Raw genomic sequence first — 14,632 nt, 5'->3', positions numbered from 1 at the left:
GCCGTGTCGGGGGTGGGATGGAGTGACCCCTGTCTTTTGGAACTAGAGGTCCTTCGGGTATGTCCCTGTTGATTACAAAATCATCCCTTCTTCTGTCTGAGTCCAACCTCTTCACACAGGATGCTGCCGACTTGGCCACATAGCAATTTTAAGGCAAAGGACAATATTCTTGCACCATTACTGTTGTGACACATACCACTCTCATCAAAATGCCTGGAAGTCAAGAACACTGTAGAAACACATTTGCTCTTTGAAGTCTCCATTCTTACATCTGGTATTTCCACATTTGCTGCCTTTGTCCTCCCTAAATCCGAAGCGTTCTCCCTGGCTAGTTTTGCATAACTCCCAGGGCGAGAGGAGACCCAGGCTAACTCATTCCCTACTCTAGAGATATTTTGAAATTCCTAATTGCTTTTTTTATTTAATTTTTTAAATGCTTATTCATTTTTGAGAGGGAGAGACAGAGCACGAGCAGGGAAGGGGCAGAGAGAGAGAGAGGGAGACACAGAATCCAAAGCAGGCTCCAGGCTCTGAGCTGTCAGTGCAGGGCCCAACGTGGGGCTCGAACCCACCAACCGTGAGGTATGACTCGAGCTAAAGTTGGACACTTAACTGACTGAGCCACTCAGGTGCCCCCCGCCTACCTTCTAAATAAATGGAAAAGCCCTGAAGGTCTGTTAGAGATAATCTACAAAGTAGATAATACTTCCAATAAAGAGCTTTGGTCCTTATATTTACAGCTCTTTTAACAAAGTTGAGTTTCTGAGGCTGAACCACTCCTAAAAGAGCAAAGAGGGGCATCTTTTAAAGTATTTTCTAGTTCAGTATGATGGAAGGCCCAAACTGTTTGTTTGTATTAATTCCACAAACAATCTTTGAGGGCAACAATTCTCGTCTGTTATGTTCCATAGCCCAGTACGATACTTACCGCGTGAATGAATGCATGAAGGAAGGACCAAAAATCATTAATTACATCAATGTATATAACACATTTAAGTCATGCACACGTGTGTATATACAAACACGTAAACACATACGCACACACGGTGGAACCGAAGGTACTTAATATACGAAAACCGTAACATCCTCCAAATGACCATTCTACTGTAAAATGTACAAGCAAGACTCATTTCCCGAAGGCCCGTACAGACCTCTGCAGAAAGGCTCTCTATCAAGATGTATGGGGCTCTCTCCATCTTAGGCTTTTCAAAGGATAAACATCCTCCATGTGTCAGCATGTTTGGATTTTCTTCATATGCTCTCCCAGTCTGTGGCGTCCTGACCCCGACCTTCTGTGAATTCTAAAACGGATCTCAGCAGCAGAGGGGTTATGTGGCTGGAAGCCCCAGGTCTGGTGCCCCATAGACGCTGTCTCTCACAGAAACTCGGCCGTTCCTGCAGGATGAGGCCCGGTGATACATGTGATCTCAGCACCGGAGCGGGCCACCTCTTGGATCTGTCTCCACATCTGCACTCGGGCCGAAGCAGCTTGCTGAGCGCCACGACTGGCTGATTCCAGAGGAATTTATCACTAAAAGATAGGGTTGTTGTCTTCAGTGAGACCCATCAACTCTGGACTCAGCGGATGTGCTGGTGGAAAATTACCAGAGTCCCTGACACTTGAGGTGGAGTCTCAGACTCCCAGAGACCACATGCATCTGGGACGTGGAGGAGACAAAGCTCCGAGAACCCTTCATTTCTCAGGCTCAGGATAAGATGCCCTTTCTCATGTGAACAAGGTCAGGCAGAAAGTTCTGGAAAGCGGTTCCCACTTTTGCAGAATACTCTATTAAACCATGCTCTTTTCACACTAACCACGTGCAGGAAGAAACCCCAGAAGACACCTTCTTCTGAGTGGCTCTCAAATACCAACCATCAGGGCATCTTGCGAGAGTCAGAAACTACGGTAATACGGTCACTTCCCGTGCGGAATCACTACACTGTGTTTCCTTTCAATTTGCTCGTGTTGGTTTTATTCTTGTCTTTAAAGCCCAGTTTTCAACCTTGGGAATAGAATTATACCCTTAAAATTATGCAATAAAAACTTATTCAATTAATTGAAATATGTGAATATCACTATAATCCTAATCTGTAAATTACCCAGGAATTACCGCACTTTAAGGAATGACGTAGAGGTAAAAGGAAGATATTTTTCAGTCCACATCATTTATAATCATGAAATAAATGAGAGCTGACGTGTCCGGGACCCGTGATATAACAGTTCCTCATTTAGGTGCTTGGAATGTATTATCACGTACGCTGTCTTCACAACCATCCTACAAAGGAACAGTACCATCACTCCTACTTTCAAACGAGAAAACAAAGCACAGAGAGGCTGAGAAGGCTATCCACAGTCAAACAGCAAGTCAACGGTGAACCCAGAATTCAAACCCATGTGGTCTGGCCCCAGAGTCTATGACTGCGTGATGATCTCTCTACAGTTTCAGAACCTATGTGAAAACTCTGGGGGCAAAAAAGAGCACCGTGAACATCTTCATTGTTCAGTATAACATCTATTATACCATTATTAAAATTGCTCTTACCTTAACTTGGGCACAGAGCAGAGTACAAAGCATAAGAACTCTTCTAACTGCCGACATATTTTTCCGACCTCTAGTGAGTGTTCAACACACATTTGTGGAACACATTTTGAATGCCAGAAGCAAGATACTGAGTTATGGACCCATTACTTTATGCTAGGTGCCTAAGTGAATTCTTAGCTTTATTTATTTTATTTTCAAGGATGTAAGAAAAAGGGGGGGGGGGGCGTGCTTTGATTACAAATCCGCCTTCTGGCCTAAAACAATGCCCAAAGTTAGGTATGTTTTAAATGAATTATCCAGTCAAGGGAAGGACGTGTAAGTCTATCCTATACTCACACATAATCACTCTATGAGAGCAGAAAAATTATCTAAGGTCACCAAGAAATTATAAAAAAATGATTAACTATAAATTTTTTTTCAAGTTTTAAGAGCCTGAATTCCAGAATAAAGAAATACAATCTTATTGTGTTCAGCATTTGGAAAAACAAAATCTAATTATTACTAAGGCGCCTGATAGCTGTTTGTTCGGAGTTGTTTGAACCAACTGATAAAACGCATCTGTCGTCAGCATAACGTCTACGTGCCAAAATGCTTGTCAAAGACAAGGGATGAGCCAAGAACACTGCCCGCTATACCCTATGGAATAAAGAGCGTCCCCTCCCCAGTTTCTCAGTGAACAGAACTGAGCTTGGACCATGGCTGCACTCTTCTCCAAAATACGTCCGACCCAGAAGCTGAACTACTCATACTGTAGTGGTTCCCCCATCTTCCTGCTTTGGCAAGTTTATCTCAATTTTATAGGCCATTTCCTGACCAAAATTTAGGAGTTATTTTAAACCACTAACCCCAAATGGTCTTTAATATCCAGGAAATAGATTTAGCCATAATAGGACACGAAACAGAAACTCCTCATGAGGAGGGCAAGCAACAGTCCCATGGGGGACAGGGGGCCACAGCAAGACATGGCAGCCACGCCCTGGGGGGCCAGCCTCACAACCCACCTGCCCTCTGGCCCGGCCAGCCTGTAAGCAAACGGCCTGTGCACATTCTCAGCAGGTGTGTGCGTGTGTGTGTGTGCGCACGCGTGTGTGTGTGTGAGAACAGAGTCTTAGAGATGGCAAAAATTCTGACTTAAGGTAGATAATCCTGAGAAGACACATGTCCCGTGTCCTGAGGAGAGGAAGACCACAAGGCACCAGCATCTTCTCAACTCTCATTGGCCGAAACCCCCTCAAATTAACTCTCAAACACAGACACTCCACATATATACTTCTAGAACCTTCTTCCCACTTCTCCCGCTTCAAATGGCACCACAGGGCTAGAACTGGGATTGCCAGTGGCAACAACAACCAATAAGAAGAAAATGAGAATTGTGAGTCATTTTCAATACAACAGTTCAGCTTCTACTTGAGGGCAAACTAACGCCCAGAAGAGCAGGTGGATAGCCCACATCCTCAAGCAGCTGGCCCCATAAGAAAAAGGAATGGACAAGACCCATGGCCTCTGGAACAGTGGCCGCACATCACCTGCTAGAAAGGCAGCTCTCAGGTGCACAATGCACCCCCGAATAAGGGACTCTAGGAGGGGGCCTGGCACCTGTGCTTCACCAAGCCCCCGGGAGAGTCTGTTGTGAGCACAAGTTCCAGAACTACTGGGCCAGGTGACCTTCGGGGTGCCTTGATGACAGAATTACTTCACTACTTATTCCTCAGTGCTGATTTTTCATTTAACAAAGAGAATGGTGCCCAGCACTGTATAAACGCCCGGTAAACATTAACTCATTTAATCTGCATACATGTCTTCTTAGCCAGGCACCAACCACCGCCATCGCCATGGTCCAGGTGAGGAAATGTGGGCGGAGAGAGGGAGGGAAGTTGCACAGGGTCCCACAGCTTGGGGACAGGTGCAGCAGGAGGGGAACCAGCACCCTTGAATTTAACCGCAGTGTCCATTGCCCCACGCGGGGCTCCTCTCCGGATGCCTCTGAGACATCGCAATGGTCTTTCCAAGAAGCGGTGTGTGCACAGCCCAAGCCAAGCATCCCAGAGAATGACACATTGCTTCCGCCTGGCTCACTGAGTCCCTGGAATTGAGCTGACCCATTCATAGACCATTACTTCTACTTAAGACATAAAGTCAGGTCAAGTATTTTCCAAATGGACATGACAGAAAATGGGCCACGTGATAGGTCCCATGACCTTTCTCTTCCTCATAAAACCTTGCATGTTAGAGGTATAAAAAGACAGAATGTTACCTTCACTCAAGCCTTTCTCCAGGAATGGTCTGGACTTGGTAAGTAAGTTTCACACAACTCGGTAATAACTCTGTGACATTCAGGTGTTACTGTATTCTTTAAAAAAAAAAAAAATTCTAAAACGTGACTTGAAAAATTAACACTACTTAGGAAAAGGAGTTGCCTGCATTTTAAAATGACATTTTAGGGCTGACGCTCTTGGATGACGTAGGAATAAATACTCCTATGCTGACTGGTTGCTTGAAAGGATCCTGGTGGGGTTTTAGAATAAACTGTGGTTGTTTCTTTGTATTATAAAATAATATGCTTACTCTATGAAAAATACTGTTGGAGACGTAGCCCCCAATCTTCCACTGATAGATACATTATACACTTACATATGTATGTATAAGTATCCATTAACACTTCCTTATCAGAAACAAAGGAATAGACCAGTATAGTTATCCTTGGTTTATCTGTAACATCCTGAGGCCTGCCAAATGCCCCACGTGCTAGCTGACATATGTCAGGGAAGATTCACCTGTCCCAAGTGAAGGCACCCCCGTGGCCTGCCACCCACCTCTCTGAACCTCTTCCCATCACCCAGTGTGAGCGGCTGCCGTGAAAACTTGTGCCAACAGCTCTGGAGGCATTCCGAGTTACAACTAGAAAGCCCTGGGTTCTGTTCTCCATGGAGGAATATGTTGATTTTCTAAAGCAAACAGTCAATAAAACTTTTAACAACTTTAACGAAAACGTCAGACACAGGCATACTAGGTCTCCAAAATATTCTGCTGGGTTTGCACGACATTTATTTTAAGTGGCTAGACTCTCTCTGAGAGAGGGTACAAACAGCTCCTCCGACTGTCAGTACATGTGGAAAGCAATGGACTCCCATTACGGCTTCACCCAGACCAAGCCACAACCTGCTGTTATCGGACCCAGAAAGAAATGCCCACAGGCCACTGAGCTATGTATTCAGTAACGAACAAAGTCATTCCCAAACTCTGAACAAAGTACTGATTCTAAGAGCAGGAGAAGATGAGGGGGGTTCAAGAATTGTCCTTCATCAGCAGGAGGTGAAACCAACGCCACATGGTGCATGGACTATTCCTTTAATGTCCCATTGGGTGCTTTCATTTGTCTTTTGCTTCACCACAAATCCAGCAAGACTCACAACTCAGGTGACATGAAACGTTCTTATAGTGAGCAGATGAAAAATCAAAGATGTCAAAGCGAGGAATGTCACTAAACCACGGAATGAACTATTTACGTCAAGAGTTCAGCACTGTGTATATTTCCAAGTCGTGTTTAGTCTATGGTGCAGTAACTACTCCAAATTCCAAATGAAGAGGAAACACCTTTGTTTGGCACTAATTTTATTCCCGTTCCCCGACACCGCCACAGAGATGAAACACCACTCCCATGTGCCAGCCTGGGGTCCCAGCGGGGTGGAGAGTTGAATGCGACCCACAAACACTAGCACCGATGACAAGAGCTCAGTGATTTCCCTCCATGGGACAGGCGCTCCTCGCGTAGTGGGGGCGTTTTCAAAAGAAGCCGTGTCCTCCAGTGTCTCGGAATTGTCAGGGCCGTCAGACTAACACACATAAGACGATGAGATCCCAGCCACGCGGCAGTGATAACACCCCACATTTCTTGAGTTCTGACCTGCTTTGAGGGCACATCTGCACTGGGCAATGTGAAGGTTCCCACGGACATCATATTACTAGAGTAGGGACCTGAGGCTCAAAGCGATTACATCATCCCATGGAACACAGAGACTGGTCCATTGTGACAATTACCCAACCTCTAGGTTGGGGAGTCATGAAGAAGAAGGCCACATAAATTCCACGGATCCGGGCTGCGGAGGGCACGCAAACCCAATCCAAATTAAAGTGGCAATGAGACACCACAAGACACACTTACTACGGAGAATGGTCAAAACCCAACACCAACAACGCCGAGTGCTGAGGAGGGTGTGGTGGAGACACAGGAACTCTCGTTCATAATGATAACAGTGGGGACGCACAGCCACCTTGGAACACAGCATGGTGGGCACCCATAGCTGAGCATGCTTCCGCCATACTACCCAGCAATCACATGCCCAGGTGTTTACCCAAAGGAGGCGAGAACTTATGTCCACACAAAAACCTGCACTTGGATGTTCACGGCAGCTTTATTCATAATCGCCAAAACCTGGAAGCAACCAAGATACCCCTCGGTAGGTGATGGATGAATAAGCAGCAGTACGTCCAGAAGGTGGACTCTTACTCAGTGCTAAAAACACAGTAGCTATAAAGTCATGAAAAGACACGGAGGAACCTGAAAGGCGTATCCCCGAGAGAAAGAAGCCAGTGTGAAAAGGCTACGTTCTATATGACATTCTGGAAAAGGTAGAACTATAGAGACAATAAAAGGATCAGTGGTTGCCAGGAGGGTGGGGGAAGGGAAGGATGAGCAGAGTTGCCCAGGGGATCTTGAGGGTAGTGAAAACGCTTGGTGTGATATTCAGTGACGGCGACATGTCACTGCACATCTGTCCAAACCCACAGAACGCACAACACCAAGGGTGACCCTCATGTAAACCAGAAACTCTGGGTCTGGGTGACGATGATGCGTCACCATAGGCTCATCCATTGGGACAAACGGGGCGCTCTGGCTGGCGATGTTGATAATGGGGGAGGCTGTGCTCAAGTGGGGGGTGAGGGGGTGTGGGGGGCATTGTCTGCACCTTCCTGTCAGCCTAAAGCTGCTCTATAAAAAATAAAGTCTTTATTAAAAAACAAACACAAACCACCCAGCTGAAAAGAAGGGAAGGTTTGGTTAGACAGCACGTAGCCACTGTCAGGGGAATCACGTGGTCCTAAGCGGGATCTCTGAATACCGTTAGCCTCAAGACAACATGACAAATGGACAGAACCTGTGGCCGCAACGAGGCGCGGGAGCCGGAGGGCTTTGTGGCCACCCGGCCCAAGGTGCACAGACCGGAAGGGGGCCATGGCCGTGGGAGAAGAAAGCAGGCAGGGACAGTGAAGCCCCTAGAACTAAGACAATGCAGCCTTGGGGACTGAGTGACGCGGAGGTGGGAAAGCAGAGAGGGCGAGGCCTCGGGGTGAAGCCACTGTGTCCAAGCTGAGCGTCAGGAGCCGCGGGGACATCAACGACCAAAAGACCACAGTCGGGATGCGCAGGCGGTCCGGGGTGGGTAAAAAGCAGCAAGTTGGGTTCTGAACACTCTCACTGAGTCTGAGACCAGAGCCAAGGTGACCTGTCCCACAGGAACATGAAGACCCAAGACTGGAAATCAAGAGAAAAGTCTGGAGCCCCCTTCAGGGAATGATGAGGAATCCTTCCAGGAGATCTCCCCAGTGAGAGAGGAGATAGCACGGGGAAGACAGAGGAGCCAGCTGAGCAGACCCCACGGCACAGCCAACGCTGAAGGCCTGGGGACAGGCAGAAGGGAGACGCAGAAGAAAACTAGAAGAGACCCATGTCACTGGATTGGGACCAGGAGAACAATGGAGGGAAACAAAGGCTGGAAGCAGCTCACTGGCTGCCGGACGAGAAAAATATTAACCCCAGTCATTCTTACGGGGTTCAACTCCTCAAAAGAAATTAACCATTGAAACGTGTTCTGGTTTATATCCTCTTTCATTGTACACGTCAGAATGGTAGGAATATTCTTTTGTATTGTTTTACAGTTGACATTTTTTAGTGGTTGTTTAATAATAGCAGGAAGAACAATCCCCTAATGATATTATTTTAGGCATTCTATTGTTGCTTTTGCTCACTCCACCTCAAGAATTCAAAATACCGAATGTGCTGGAGAGGCATTTTAATGAGGTTAATCCTTTTTAAATTTCTGGAACAAATGTTATAACAAACATTGTATATACTTCTGCAAAACAAGTGTTGTAACTTATTCCAGTCTTGATGCCCTCCGGATTTCTAAAAGGGTTTGTCTTAGAGCCTCGCTGGTGGGTTCGACTGGTCTGCAAAACCTTTACCAGCTCTTAACCAATAACTGAACTGGTAAAGTTATGACCATCCCTACCAGTCCCAAGACATTTGCCAACAGTCTTGTTAATGAATAATGCAGGGTTTTGCGAATTCCCTCATGTCCTTGCCCAAGTGAGGGTAGGTTTTCTGGGTCAGTTCCTAAAGGCACTCCAGTCTAGAATCAGCCATCCATGCGGCAACTTTCCAAACATCCTGATGGGCCTGCAGCCTCAGGAGAGGGGACACCACCAATCTCAGGGCCACTGGTGGGAGCTGGGCACTTCTCACCTCTGTTCTCTGAGACCTCGTCCCTCAGTGTCTCTACCCTTCCGGGAGGAAAGTTCAGCTACCACGTTAATAACAGAGGCAATGACATGTTGGTATCTCACGGGAGGGAGCCTTAGGCTCATTTTTAAATGCAAACCCCTGGAGGAATACGAAAGAACATGTGGGTAGATTTATCCCCCCTTCTGAGTATAATGTACCGTAACACTCATGAAAATAATACACTGAGCTTATAATTCTATTTTCCCCTCTGATTTGGAGGTGGGATGTCCTCAGGGAAGTTTCCCTGAGTTCCCCAGAGCTGGTTAGAGGCTCTCCCGGCCCTCGATTTACCTTGACCGCAGCACTGACCAGCCTGAGTGGTGTTGACCTGCTGCTCAGCACTTCTTGCCGAACCGCGAGCTTCCAGAGGCGGGGTGGGTCCCCCTCACTGTGGCCCGGCCATCACCAGGCAGAACACAGGGCATGAAGAAGGGCCCAGGGCACATGTGTGGAACAAAGGAAGGGAGGGAGGGGTCCCTGGGAGAAGGGGCAAGTCTGCCAGGGCCGGAGGCGGAGGGTGAATGAGTCCTCCAAATTCAGTTGCTTAATCAAAGCAGATAAAATTGAAGATTGTCTCGTCCCTAAACCGCACTGGCTCTTTGCGTATGTGATTAATCGACACCACTAATACATCTGTGAGGGTCCACCCTTACACACTCACAATGCACACACACTCTTCCTGCCGGTTGTTACCTAGTTGTCGCATACACCTTCCTTCTGATCAAGTCTATACGTTAAGAACACGATGGTTTGGATCATGTCTTCACCAATGGCACTCCTGAAATATTGGGCTGCTGGTGGTGTCTCTGTCATTGGGTCTAAATTGGAAATCAGCCTTCTCGTTTAAATTACATTTGCAGCAGAACACAGTCCATACTCACACGGGAACTAACTCTCACTTCATTGCAGTTCCGGGTCACTGAGTCCCAGGAGAGTGAGTGAGGGCCTGACGGTGCCAACACCACTGGGCAGGCATCACCACACACATAGGAAAGTGCACATTTCTGATCCTGAGAAATAATCTCTGTTAAGGGGTGTCCCTGGGACCAGTGAGGGAGGAGTCTGAAGGCCGCGTGTGGTGGGGACACCTCCCTTCCGTCTGACTGCTTAACTGAGAACAGAGGGCACTCACGGCCATAACACGAGGGGCACAGTTTTGTCTCAGGCTTGCACCCTATTCCTCCTTTCCTGTCTCAGAAAGAAAAGCTGTGCAGGAGAGTCAGGGCAGATTCGGCTTGGGGAAAAGTCACTGGCCGATAAAACCCATCTACTAGTAAATGAACAATAGGGCCACGGCATATATGGTCAAATATAAAATCAAATAGCCTTTCATATGGGGAGTGGGGAGTGCACTTCTCGCCCAGCACAGGAGGTGATGTTGGGACAGGTACAAATGCAGGTAAAAGTGTGACTCAGACACTCTTTCAAAGGCACAGGTGACCCAAGAATCATTCATGTTGGCTTCTGAGTTCAGATTTGATTGACTTACAGCACTTTGCATTCAAATGTACTTTTCAATGTATTTTGATTGGATGAGTATTGAAGTCATTTCAACTTTTTGGTAACTCTGCAAAGAAGTAAGCAAAAAATGTTCTTGATGGCATGAAGAGTGAAACAATTTTAAAATTAGACAAATTACTACTTTTGGATTTTTGTGTACACCCATAACTCATATCCATGTATCTCTGATTAAGCAAGGAAAAATGAAGTACAATGATAATGCCTGGTAAGTCAATGGTGATTGACCAGAGAGTGTCCATTCACACGCCAGATATCCTAAGATACTAGGCGATACCTTGTGGCTTAGAGTCAAGCCAGTGGAAAGGAATGTGCTTGGGCCTAAGAGAATAATTAAAGGGAAGTGAAAGCATCCCAAACTCAAGAGCAATGAGTTTGGTTTCCCAGGCAGGAACAGGGGTCCCTGTAAGTGAGTGGCTCATCCTTTAAAGTCCTGGCTGTTTGAAAAGCTAGCTCTGACAATTAGCTTTGCTTTGCTAAGATTTTCAATTAGACACTCTAAGTCAGAGATTCGTAGTTCCAAATTAGAGAACTTTCTCTCATTTGTTTGCCACCGAGTTTAGCAATCTCTCCTTGGAAGTCATAAATCTTTTGGCCAATATTTCTGCACCCAAATAACGTGCTCTAGAGACTCCTCTTTTGAAAGTATTTTGTCACCATTACTGAAGAGCGTTTAAACCGAGCATGGCGCTTGGCCCGACTCCGGGGCTGGGAGAAATCGTCTGCAGTTAATTGCTGCTGTGATCACCAGCCTTTTCAACACCGATGAAGGAGCAGCCAGTAAAGGGTCAGGTCTGGGATGATGAGGCATGTGTGCGAACTACCGGTTTCTCCTGGCACCTAACAGTTAGTACATTTTACACCCAGTGAAGAGTGAAGCGGGGCTGGTGGCAATCAATCCTCCAGAAGAGAAGTAAACACAAACAAACAAACAAAACCTAAGAGCAAGATTAGGATCTGAAACAGTGAGCCAGTAAGTAGGAAAAGTGGCAAGTAGCAAAATAATTTTAAATGGGGGGGGGGCGGTGCAAACTGGGCCAAGAAGCCACACTCTCCCGGGGTTTTGTCTACAAGGCTCCCCCACTGGGTAAGGGCGGACGTCTTTATTCTGTCTGAGGGAAAGGGAAAAAAAGGAAACAGCAGTACATCAAGGACCCACCGGGGCTGGGAGCCTTTACTCCAGCAAGCCGAGCTCCCAGATCCTTTCCGGGCAAACACACAGCGGAGGAAATGAAAACGAGGAAAACAATTTGTGCTTAGAACACTAAGATGTAGTTTCGCTTTGCTTTCACTCCCAGATATAACGTGGTTGTAGCTGTTCAACGTATACAAGTAACAGGCAAGGGGTCCTAACTTTTCAAGCCGCGCCGCACAGGAGCCCCACTGGTGCTCCGGCCGGTCCTCCCGCAACAGCACAGTCGTGGGAAAGCAAAGATACAGCTGTTTCCAGGCAAACGGCCCAGAACTGTTCAGCATCAACCAGCAGAGTCGCCCAAGAACGGGAGAAACACGCCCAAAGCGACTCCCGGGCGCAAGTGTGGGGCTGTGAGCGGCGTGGGCGCGCGTGCCCTGCCCACCGGGCCGCGGCCCACCCGGGGGCGCCCGGGGCAGGTGAGGGCGCCGGGCCGCCGAGGCCCCCGCGCTGCGAGTTCAAATCCCGCGGAGTCCCGGGCACGGGGCGCACCCCGCTCGGCTGCGCTCGCCCGGGGCGCCGGGGACTCGTCCACCTCGCCCCCACCCAGCCCACAACAAAGGAGGTTCCCTAACGGATGCGCCAGCGCAGCCCACCGGGAGTCACCGGCGGGGACCGGCTCGGAGAGGGCACCCGGCCGTGCCCCCGCGCGACCTCCCCCCCCCCACCCCCGGAGGGGCGGGCGGCTCGGTCCGGGGACAAAGGGGCCGCGCGGGGCGCGACGCCGGGGCTCGGGGCGCGACGCCGGGGCGCGGGGCCGGCCGGGGACTCACCTTCGCAGCGGCCCGGCTGCGCTCCTCGTGGAGCAGGAGGGCGGCGGGCAGCAGCAGCAGCCAGACGCCGAGCCGGGGCCCCATGGTGGCGCGCCCGGGGCGGCGGGTGGCGGCGGGGGCCGGCGCTCGGGGGCCGCGGCGGGCGGCGGGCGGCGGGCTCGCGGAGGGCCGGGGCGCGGGCGCTGCGCACCGTCCGGGGCGCGGCGGCTCGCGGCGCAGACCTGAGCGCGGCCCGGCGAGCTCCTCAATTTGTTGGCGCTGCCCCCTCCCCTCGGCGGCGCGCGGGCGGCGTCTCAAAGGGGAGGACCCTGCGGCGCGGGTAAGAGGCGGCGGGAGCGCGCGGCCCGGGGATTGTGGCTGCCGCGCGCCGGGACGCCAGGGCTCTGCGCTCCGCACCCTCCGGCGGCGGTCCCGCGACCCCGCGCCCCCCGCCCCCGCGCTCGCCCACCGGGCGGAGGACCGAGGACCCGGGCGGGCACCGGGGACCCGCCAGGGCCACCGCGCCGCCTGCGCTCCCGCCCCGGCGGATGCGCGCGGACGGCCGCCGGCGCCGGGCGCGAGGTGAGGGCGGCCCCGGGGACAACGAGCCCCGGGCCGGGGGCTGGGACTCGGGGAGCCCGCAGCAGACGGGGGCCGTGAGCGCTTCTGCTGGGGAGGAGGGGGGGGGGGGCGCCGGGCGGCCTCAGCGAAGTAGCGCCGAGCGGGGCCTAAGTGGAGGGCTCCCCCTTCTTGCGTCTGGTCTCGGGGCCGCTCTCTGTCACCCCTACAGGGGCGCGGGGGCGCGCCCAGCTTTCCCGCGGCTGGGGGCCGGGGGCCCGGGATGCTCCCTCCCCAGCCCCTGCTGAGGCCGCTTTGTCTCTCGCCCTCCAGGCTAGGAGGGACCGAGCGGCGCCCGGGGAGGCCGGATCGGAAGCATGGACCGTCACCAGTGCTTGGCGTCCAGCCCTGCCCTGCGGCGGTAAGCCACCTTCGGCCGCGTCCCCGTGGGTCCTGCGCGCGGGGGGCCTTGCGGGTGACCCGGGGATTGCCCAGCCGAGCCGGCGCGCTCATGGCGCTCCCTCTCCCTCCCTCCAGGTGGCTGCTGCTGGGGGCTGTGACAGTGGGGCTCCTGGCCCAGAGCGTCCTGGCGGTAAGTCCTGGGTCCCGTTCACGGGCTCTGATTCTCGGGCAAGAGTGTGGAAGGGACACAGAGTGGCCTCAGCACAAGGCAGTTCATGCGTGCTCACCTGAGTGTGTGTGTGTGTGTGTGTGTGTGTGTGTGTGTGTGTGTGTGTGTACACGCGAGCGCGCGCGCGGCCATGACCCAGCCCAGGTTCCCAGAGAGCTGGCCTTTCCGGGAGAACTCCTCAAGTTTGCCTTCCCTTGGGGTCCCCACTTCTGTCGTGTGCGTTACAGGCGGGGGCCGCCCACGAAAGCCAGTAATTTAAAACGTAGCCTGCGGCATCCTCTCCTAAGCTTGAGCAAAACTCTGGCTTCTAGAGGGAAGGCTGTCAGTCACGTGGCGTGGGAGGCACCGGGGTACCCAGGAGAAACGTGTTTGTGGCCTTGGAAGCTGGTGTCTGGGTACCATCCTTGGGGGAGAGTCTTCTCCTGCCTTTAAATGAGAGGCTTTGGGGGAGTGGGCGGGGCGAGGGGCGAGCAGAACCAGAGTGTATCCGTTGTAACCCATGTGGGTGCACAGTGGCAGAAACCCTGCGTTTTCTCCCCTGTCGGAGTCTGGCCCTGGAACAGCAAGGCTGGGAGGTGCTCAGGTGCATTTAGAGCTGCCTTGCTGGCCCTGGCACTGCACTTGTGATTGCAAATGGGATTTTGTAAGTTGGGTTTAAGTAGTTGGAGCCACTCTTCACCAAACTTGACAGAATACGGGTCATTGGCAGTCTCTTCCGTTGTGGACACAGATGTCCCAACTGGGACTAGAATCCCAGGGAACACACTGTATCCCCACCCCACCCTCGGCGCGCTCTGATAGAATTCCTGACTTCCCAGGTGACTGTGGCAGGCTCCCTGTGTGGGCAGGGTGCACACACAGGACCCTGGGAAGCTG

The 14,632-nt window shown here is 51.1% G+C and overlaps 2 protein-coding genes across 4 annotated transcripts in view; one reads left to right on the top strand and one right to left on the bottom strand.

Moving 5' to 3' along the window:
- COL4A1 (collagen type IV alpha 1 chain) overlaps positions 1–12,746 on the bottom strand; it is a 155,011-nt gene extending 142,265 nt beyond the window's left edge. Inside the window, exon 1 of one of the 2 annotated variants that reach the window (XM_086708422.1) lies at positions 12,589–12,746. In XM_086708422.1, the coding sequence (XP_086564548.1) occupies positions 12,589–12,672 (84 nt within the window). In that variant the 5' untranslated portion in view covers positions 12,673–12,746. Of the gene's footprint in view, positions 1–1,151; positions 1,212–12,588 lie in introns of those variants that run through there. The other variant, XM_086708423.1, reaches the window with a different exon arrangement.
- COL4A2 (collagen type IV alpha 2 chain) overlaps positions 12,092–14,632 on the top strand; it is a 174,253-nt gene continuing 171,712 nt past the window's right edge. Inside the window, exons 1-3 of one of the 2 annotated variants that reach the window (XM_086708425.1) lie at positions 12,092–12,234; positions 13,459–13,546; positions 13,663–13,717. In XM_086708425.1, the coding sequence (XP_086564551.1) occupies positions 13,503–13,546; positions 13,663–13,717 (99 nt within the window). In that variant the 5' untranslated portion in view covers positions 12,092–12,234; positions 13,459–13,502. Of the gene's footprint in view, positions 12,235–12,851; positions 13,150–13,458; positions 13,547–13,662; positions 13,718–14,632 lie in introns of those variants that run through there. The other variant, XM_086708424.1, reaches the window with a different exon arrangement.

Source organism: Puma concolor, chromosome A1, assembly GCF_028749965.1.
Source record: "Puma concolor isolate L17-30 chromosome A1, mPumCon1.1.hap2, whole genome shotgun sequence".
Taxonomy (NCBI): Eukaryota; Metazoa; Chordata; class Mammalia; order Carnivora; family Felidae; genus Puma; species Puma concolor.
Note: the sequence above shows the minus strand (reverse complement) of the source record. Positions and strands in the feature narration are given on the sequence as shown.